Source organism: Rhipicephalus sanguineus, chromosome 3, assembly GCF_013339695.2.
Source record: "Rhipicephalus sanguineus isolate Rsan-2018 chromosome 3, BIME_Rsan_1.4, whole genome shotgun sequence".
NCBI classification, from domain to species: domain Eukaryota; kingdom Metazoa; phylum Arthropoda; class Arachnida; order Ixodida; family Ixodidae; genus Rhipicephalus; species Rhipicephalus sanguineus.
The window spans coordinates 129,353,729-129,363,166 of record NC_051178.1 but is presented as its reverse complement, the minus strand read 5'-3'; the positions used below and the strand labels follow the sequence as shown (position 1 = coordinate 129,363,166).

The 9,438-nt window shown below is 46.1% G+C and overlaps 1 protein-coding gene across 1 annotated transcript in view; it reads right to left on the bottom strand.

Annotated features, from left to right (window-relative positions):
• The window catches only part of LOC119387124 (uncharacterized), a 58,044-nt gene extending 55,112 nt beyond the window's left edge, over nt 1–2,932 (bottom strand). Inside the window, exons 1-2 of the mRNA XM_049414130.1 lie at nt 2,895–2,932; nt 502–598 (exon numbers count right to left, since the gene is read on the bottom strand). Coding sequence (XP_049270087.1) covers nt 502–598; nt 2,895–2,932 — 135 coding nt within the window. The remainder of the gene's footprint in view (nt 1–501; nt 599–2,894) is intronic.
• Nucleotides 2,933–9,438: the final 6,506 nt, after the last annotated feature.

Genomic DNA, 9,438 nt, shown 5'->3' with positions numbered 1-9,438 from the left:
GAAGCTATAAGGCATATATACATTTCTTGTATGTTTTACTATAGTACAGTAATTATGACAGAAAACAAGAGAATACAACGGACGAAGAATCAACTTGCCGCAGGTAGGGACCGAACCTACATCCTTCGGAAAACCGTAGCTAGATAACATTAGCTAGACGCAAGGTTCTGATCAATATTTCTACAGCGAAAAGCGAGAGTTGTAGATGAGACACGGAAACGACTAGATTATTGCGTTTCCTCTATAATCTTCGTTCTTTCGTGCTGAGGAAATGAGGAATGTGTGTAACGTCAGCCAGTTTTCCTTTCTCCAAGGCTCCGCCGTTTGCGTGTTGCGGCCTGCAGCTCAAGTGACAACAGGGTCTTTCTTTTAGGTTGCATTTACTTGGAAAAAGTTATGCATGTAATAAGCCACGCATGTGAGAAACAACACGTGATAAACTGCACAGTCGACAACTATAGCGCTATGTAAAATATCAAAGGAAGGTCCAACAAAACGTACCTTCAGCAGAGTGCTTGTTTTCCTAGTCAGGCTTGGCAGGTTCTCCTCCTTCTTCTTTTCGTTCAGTATGTGTAGGATGAAGAAAACGAAAACACGCCTAAAATTAGAGAAATGCTCAAATTTACAGGTTTGTATGAGGCATGTCTATTCAAGCCACAAGAATTATTTTCGCGGCGACGTCGTGGCATAGGTGTTGGTAGAATATATTCTTTACCTCTTTTTTAAGCGTGAATTTTGCTCGACTTGCTCATCAGCAATCCAAATTGAGCATCGGCAATCTAAAGTTGCTCGCTTAGCCAATCTTTACATTCAGGCGCTCTTCCTACGTTGTGCTAGCTTATCAACAATACTTTATACAGTAAAAGCTCGTTAATTCGGATTTCACTCGACCGGAAAAAGTGTTCGAAATAATCGATGCCGAATTATCGAGACTATCAGGAAAACATTAAACAGGTGTTTTTTACATCAATTCACTTTCATTTTCTTGATGAACACGTAAATTCTGTATTTATTTTGCATAAGAGCGGTGTAAAAGCCTCAATTTTCGTCATCTGAGACTTCGTTCGCAATGCAACCACGGCGCCAGACTCCGGCGTTATTTAGCCCGAAACGCGCCCTGCAGCTCTCCTTTATTACGTACCCCACCACCACCACGCGCACGTGACGATCGTTATTTCGCAGGTGAAATGGCCGCCAACTGGTAGTTCGTCCATCGCGATGTAGCGCTAGTTTTATGCCAGCATTCTGACGGCAGTTTTATGCCAGCATTCTGACGGCGGCTAAAAGCTCTTTATCTTCAACGGCTTCCGTCATGCTGAGTTTTGTGACATTGCGCGCGCATCGAGTCAAGTTAAAACGAAGCTGCTGAGAGGAGGATCCGCATGTGAACGAAGCGGTGCTGTCCGCACCGCTTCGTTTCGGTTGTCTGCGAACGCCGTTTTCGCTCTTCTGCGTCGCACGTTTGCGGCGCTTCGCGCTCGGCGCGCTCCGAAGGTCGTCCGAATTACAGGCTTGCGGCCAAATATGACCGAATTAACGAGAGTTTGATGCCATTAACAATGTGTATGCTGGCCGGGACCAGGCAACACGTCCGAATCATCCAATTTATGGATGATTCGGAAGGGTCAAATTAACGAGTTTTTTACTGTACTTACTCTATTCGCGATGGACAGAAGTGGACGATATGAGGACACTTTACAAGCTTATAGGTTGTTTTAAGGTTCACGCAAAATGGCTTTGTTAGTAGTCTAGAATTACGATTCATTGTAATATAACTCTACTAAGAAGCGGTTTACTCATCTTTCTAATTGTCGCCATAACCTTTAGTAGGATTTGAAAAACATTAAGACCATATGACCCGCCAGACTCTTGGCCGATTCCCCCGAGTGGATACGTGCCATTCATCCAAGGAGCGTCAACATCATCGTCATCAGGTACTGGAGAAGGAAAACAATTTTCTGCTTTCTGATATCTGCTGTCTATTCTGGCAGCCCGTCACACCTTATCTGGAGTTGAACACCCTATCAATAAAAAAAAATTATGGCGGCTCCGTACTAGTGGTGCCAAAGGAAGAGCGCAGCTTCGTGGCCTTCCTCGCTCCTTTCTTTCTTTCTTTCTTTCTTTCTTTCTTTCTTTCTTTCTTTCTTTCTTTCTTTCTTTCTTTCTTTCTTTCTTTCTTTCTTCTTAAATTTCTCTCTGTTTCTTCCTATTAATTTCTTTCTCTATTTCTCTTTCTATCTTTAATTCTTGTTCTTCCCTTTCTTTCTTTCTCTCTGCTTCTTTCTTCCTCTTTCTGTCTTGCTCTCTGGTCTTTCTATCTCTTTATCCTGTATGTTTTTTTCTACATATTCTCTCTCTCTTTCTATGTCTTTCTCTGACTTTCTATCTTTGTGTGTCTTAAAATTTGTTCCCTTTATTTCTCTCTATTTTCTCCTTCTCTTTCATTCTCTTGCTTTCTGTTTCTCTCTATCTTTTCTCTTTCTTTCTGACTCTCGCTCTTTCACGTGTTTCACGTGCTCCGCTTCGCCGAGCAAAGTATTCGTTTAATTAATGCTCGCACCTGCTGTTCTCGGTAATGGGGCTTGCCCGTACAATTCCTGTGGCGCATACCCACCTGTGGAGGTTTGCACTACAGAGCACAAGTTACCGATAGCTTAAACAACTTCGCTGTTGAAAAAAGTATGGTAATATACAGCGTAAAAAATCAAAGCACCTCACGCTCCAGCAAATAGAATTCACTTACATTTGCATTCATGGACGCATCTACAACAAGTGACAGCTAGAGTGCAGGTTTCCATATCCCTGATTATCAAATAGACAGGTTATCGACTATCCCGTAAAACACTGCATTCGGCAGAATCCAACGAGTCCAACGTTTGAACCTTCGTGCCTACCTGACCAGTTTTGGTGACAACCGCTTCCCATATCTCATTATTAACTTATTCGTAAGGTACGTTAATGTCCTAATTTCTAATATGTGACTTAAAAGGTGAAAGGAACAGCACTCAACTTGTTCTATTCGACGCGTTTTTCAGAAGTTGACATTTATGGGACAGATAAGGTTTTAAATCTTTGATGTTGACGTAGTTTGTTTCAATGTGAGACCTTGTTATTGCTTTCGTCGTCGTTGGTGGTAATGTAGTCGCTACTGCTGTTATACGAAAGCAGAAAAAAATAGTTTGTACACTATACGGCTCACAGTTTATCAAATCAGAGAGCCATACGAGCGATTCTCCAATTCTGATTGTGTCTGACCTAAGTGCCCGATTTAGCTATCCTGCGCCATGCTTGTGAATCATTTAGGTTATGTCTTGTCTCGCTCTCGCTTTTACACCCCTGTTCCGTTCCCTACAGGTAGGGTATCAAATAGTTAAGTCTAGTTGACCATATTGCATCTATTTTCTCTTTCTATCTACTTCTATCAAAAGAAACCTGACTTTTAGGGGCGAAGCTCCCTATAGCGAGACCTGGTCGGTTATCAATCATCCGGCGTACCCGCAGTGTTCCCTGTATCGTACAATAGAGGGCGCTGTCCATAGAGATGCATGCAACTGCAGTTTTGGGTGACGATATACTAGATGGCGCTGTACGCATTCTGTGTCGTCATCTCCATTTCTCGTCTCGTTTCCGAGAGGGCGCTGTCCCTAGACATGCGTACAATACGGCGGTTGGGTGAAGGTACGCTAGATGGCGTTGGCGGTGCAGCTGCTCTCGATGGGCTGCTGCGCGGGCTGCGCGGGGATCTCCCATTCCCCCGTCGTCGCGGTACGAGAGCGCTTGCCGGATCGTGCTGCTTGGCAGACCATGGACGACGAGGAGCGCCGGGTGCGGAAGGCCGCTGCGGCTCGTGCTCGTCGGCAGGATCCCCAGGTGCGAGCTCGAGAGGCCGCCGCGAAGCGAGCGCGGCGCCAGGCGGATCTCGAGGCGGTGCGCGCCCGCGAAGCCGCCGCCAAGCGCGCGCGGCGTCAGGCGGATCGCAGTATTCTGCGATAGAAATCGCCATGTTTAGGGCATGGGGGTGTGTCCGTATACGTAGACTGTCCATGCATCGTGCCAGCCGACTGAATTGCAGTCTCTGATATACCTACGAAAGAATGCCACCGTGCCTTTGCTTTTCAAAGGCTGTACAACTGACTTCAGCGTCGTAAGAACGGCCCGTAGACCGGATGGACGAACGATTTGGCGCGGCTGTTGAACACCGAGTCATGGATCGGCTGGCGTCCGCCTCGGGGCAAGGAACATGCTCGTCGGAGCTACAAGCTGTTGACGGAGTTAGGCCGACGTTTTAGCAGATCGCTGACGTAGAAGAGGGGCAGTGTCCGCCTGAGAAACGAGGCGGGCGCGTGACGCAGGAAGTCTCGAGCGGCCAGTGCCCTGTATAGCGAGACTTACAGCGCAAACAAATAGTTCAACTTTTTTGAGGCGCCGAATGTGATTTCTTTTCATTTTTAGGCTGAGTAATGCTTGAAGATAAGCCGTTCGCGACGCCTCAGGCGCAGGCTCGTGCTAGACACGCACGAGCATTCACAGCCGCGAAAACAGACCAAAACAGACGCGCGTAGCTATACATTTTGCTGACCGAACTTCTTGCATAGCTTCAACAGCGTTGCACTTGATTGGTGAAACGGAGTATAGTCAGGCCCGCCGAGGCTTCACGACAACTGGAATGCTAGCCTTGTCCTTCTGTTCGGCAAAATATATTTTTTACAGTGGCTTGGCGTCGTTACTGCCTTATACCCGCTTCATCACCATGCCCTGAACGCGCCGGCTACATCGACAGACTACGAGTTTCATCCCGCACATTTCGTGCCCCTGAACCACGCTGTCAGCAAACGCACTACATCCCATATTTCCGCAGAGCTGGCGATGTCGGAAGCCACCGCAACGCGCTTACGATGGGTCCATACCGCGTCATCCATTACACGACAAGCAATTTTAAGTACAAATCCACAACATGCCTACGTACGTACAGGGCCTAGCGCTTCCACGGCCATAACGACCCCGAGACTGTATTGCCGGAGGGGCAGCACATGTATTTTGTTTACATTGATAATTTTCAAATGTACTTGGCTTACTTTTTTTGTTCTCGTAGCGGTAGCTCGTTGGTGACACAAGGGAACACTTTTTTGAACCATCTTAGCAACACGTTTCGGGCAAGATCACACACGCGAGCTGGCTCCGCGCTAGCGAAATGTCACGCAACCAGCACCTGCAGTCTCGCAGAGTGTCCTCTGCTGCGGCCGACCTAAACATGCGGTTTCGGTAGTTCGCGTGAAGGGCGCTTGGGGCGCCCTTTACGAAAAGTGTCCTATAATCACAAACGGCAAAAAGGTAAAGAAGTACTTACGAAGAAAAGCATTGTGAGTACATGTTCGGAATTCTTTGGGGCTGCTTGCGAATCGCGTAATGGCCTCAAAGAGCGCTGCTTTTCTGTTGACGTGGTAGTCCTATTTGATAATTTCTGCCGTGAAATGACTACGATAACGTTGTATGCAATAGATCATTGTAATACAGCACCCATAACTATACGAATAATTTGGTGATTACTGTATTCATGTAAGACAGGAACGACGTACATATACACATATTGTACCTGAATCATCCTTCGAAATTCGACCAGGAGATGGTATGCTCCACGGAAACACGGCAATGCTCGAACGAATCTAACAATAAAACATTAGCCGAATGAAATTGCGCTCAGCTATTTAAAGACAGTTAATTTAAAGATGATACAACCAAAATCTCTAACAAGGCGCAGGATCCGCAGTCTTAGTGTGGTTTTCCTAAATTAGAGATGCAAATAAACAGAATTGTTATTGCTATTTGTTGGGAACTGCTAGTTCTCCTAAATTGGTCTCAGTAAAAAACAAAAGTTAACCAAAACATTGGCATTGTTGTATTGCGTAACACATAAGTTGTTACGTAATAACAGTCTTGTTAAAACATAAGTGAAATGATATAAGTGTAGGGACGCTAATGGTGTAAGTCTCCCCGCGGAAAGACATAACTGCGATAAAGTTCGCGAATTTCAGGCGTGCATAACCTTGGCGTCATTAAATATACCAGCAGCTTCCTAGAAAACGCAGAAGCACTTTTATTGCTTGGCGATACACCACTGGGATCTAGTGTTTTTTTTTTCTAAAGTTCGAAAGAGTAACTTCAGTCGAGTTAACAGAGATAGGAGACGTTCGAGGCGCTATGTGTATCGTGCTTAGCCAAGCCCTGGAGTAGGTGGCATGCTTTCTTGTCATCGTGGCTGCACAATTATGTAGGAGAGAAAACTTGGTTCATTCGTAATATATAGAGCTCGGTGTAAGTACTTCCGGGGCGGGGACGACACGGAGGCTTGTCGTTGGCTTGTGGTAGCTGTAGCTCCAGGTTCGTGCACAGTACGAGCGTCGCATAGCCCGCTGCATATAACATTAATGAATCTGGGCATTTCATGAGCCAACTTAGACACACAGTTGCTCTTCAAGGCCTGTAAGACGCAGCATGTGTCGTAGTGGGACACAATAATAAGGCGGCTTTTCGAACTATCACGAACAATGTTCGCACAGGCAATCGCTATTTCATTCTTTTTCAGTGGCTTATAATCTACTACGCTTCCACGTGTATTATCCCTTGAGTAAGTTGTTCCGGCAAAGCGTAGGTCCGGGAAAGCGTAGTTGTTTCGGGAAAGCGTAGTGGTTATAAATGCCACTAATGGTATTTATAAGTAAGAGACAGCCACGGAATACGTGATTGCTGTTCCTGTTTGCATGAGTAGCGGTCGGGGCTCAGGAAGAGAGATCAGGTTTATACAGTGAAGAACTTGTAGAAAATACACAATCTTTTGTTTAATAATGTCATAGTATGTAGTCGTGTCATGCGAGTTTCGAGGGTTGTACCACCTTCATACACGGCAACAAACATAGCAACAGCCCAAAAATATGCAAAGCTAGTCGTTTTCAAAAAAAATTATTCTCACATGTAACTTGGATATTCGTTTCCGTTGTACGTCTCATACAAGCATAATGGACACCTCGAATATATGCCGAACAGAGCTGCTCTATTCGCCCCTTACGACTGTCCATATTCGCAATTGGTGCAGAGCTACAATCTCGGGTCCACTTATCACACAAGTTACGAAATAAAAGAAGGCTTTCTTTGTCTTTTAGGCAAATGCTATCGTTTCTGCCACCGCATAACACTCTCGCATCGCTTAACTGCATGCCGGATGCCCGAATGGTGCACAACGCCAGTGCTGCAGCAAGGAAACCGATGTGTCTTTTCACTTGGTGCCGCGGAATGAACCCTTACGATCGAAGTGGACTTAGTCGCTGAATTGGAGCCCAGCGTCGCGAGGCCAATGTCTCGTTGTCAAGTTCTCCGTCCACAGCCATTGCGGCGATTGCGGCAAGCTTCGATGGCTTCGATGGCCGTTGTTGATGCTGTGGGTCCCGCTACTTTCGCTCTGCTGCTACTAGTGTCGGCGGGCCGCGCAGTAAAGGCGGGGCAACGTTTGGGCACGGCAGCAGTGACGTATGAAAGTCTGATTTCAGGCGGGCTACTTGAAAGTGCGCTAACGCGATGCGGACCACTAAAACGTGATATTATTTCAAAATAAGCACTACCTTAGCATAAAAGTAGCACTACGAGGTTTCTGAACAAGCACTTTTAACGATCAACGTCGACTTAATATTTTCCTTAGTGTCCCTTTAAAACAAACGAGCTTTGAAAAGTAATCATATAATCATCTCTGTGAATATAAAAAAAATCACGTCCAATTCAGAGAAAATGTAGTTTCTTCGCTCTGTCCCTTTCCTCTCTCTCTCTCTCTCTCTATATATATATATATATATATATATATATACGGCGGACATAGTGAGAGCCGCCAGCCCCCCCCCCCCCCCCCCCCCCACTTGCGAACGAGTTGGTACGCCACTGAATGCATCGCCAGGATAAGGCATGCAAAGTTTAACTCACGAGGTTCTGACGCATACTTGACACAGGTTTTTCGCCATGTTTTAACAGCGGATCTGTTGTAGGGCTGGGCCTGACGACAGATGAGTGTCCATCATGTCACGCTTCGGTTCCCAGATACACTTATAGATGGCGTAACTGCCTAGGTGGTGGACGAAGCGGTATTTCTATAGGTGGTGTTGGCCGGAGAGGCGGTAGCCAATGCAAGGCCGCGCGGTGCGCAAGGAGCGAGTCGATGTGGAGATTAGGCGACTGGCTATGGGTATAAGAGCCACGGTTATGTGCGCCGCGCCCTTTCCGAAGATGAGCAAGACTTCTCGTACGCACGAGGAAGAAGCCGCTCGTCACGAGCGGCAGCTGGCATGAGAGCTTTCACTGCGTGAGAGCTTTCACTGCATTTCGACAGCTCTCACTGCGTGGAGCTGCATGGCTTTACTTTTGTTAACTTCTTTTACTACAAAATAATGCAACCATGCTCGCAGAAGAGCGAGGTTAGGTTATGCCAAATAGTTCAGCAGCAATAAACACCGGAATGATATTACAACTTACGTCAGATCGGAACGTTGAGAGTGTCCTTTGCAGTGAAATAAAAGTCACAACGAGGTTTGCGATGACATTTTATTACGACTACAATTTTCTAACACCTAACGCGAAGCTTTATTGTGGACCTGAGATCAGATAGGCATCCGTTATTCAACAGCCTAGAAACTACTGCGAAATTACAGATGCGATAAATAAGAACTGTGAAACAATGTGCAGTCCAAGAGGAAATATGTGCTTATTTCTCTCCCAAATTCCTACGTTCAGCTTAAGGTCACTGTAAGCGAGACTGCTTATTTAGAACATTGTTGTTCGCTGCTGGTGCGTTCAAAAGGGCGATAATGTCACGTGCCTGGTTGTGGCTGTGTAGACAATCGAAATTTGCGCAGGAAACATGGGTATCCGTCCTGCAGCGGGAAAAGGAGGTGCGCTTTCAACCTTGGAAGTCCCAAAACTGAGTTGGAGAAGCAGGCACCTTGTTAATCGAATTACTGACTTGATACATATCTAATTAGCGGACGAAAGGACGATTGACAATACAATGAAACCGACAGGAACGAGTGCTGCTTGTTGTTTTCTTATTCTTTCTCTTACCATTCGTCTTTTCTTGTGCTAATTTGATATGCATCACTTCCTTAATTCGCAGAAATTAGCCCGACACTCATCTGTAATAATGTTGCATCGACGTTTCGAACCGTGCCTAGCACGTCCCTAAGACGCTTGGAACGAAAATTGGCCAAGGCTTCGCCCCGAGGTACTTTCTTCGCTGCAGAATCAACACAGTTGGAGCTTCCTTTTTTTACGATGACACCCCTTGGCTTTTGGAAGGGTGGACACAGTGACGATGTTGAAGCCGCCGTGGAAGAGTACAACCATACAAACACAATCGCTTTCAGGCTTTCGTAAGTTCGTCAGATGTGGCCCGCCGGCCGTTTT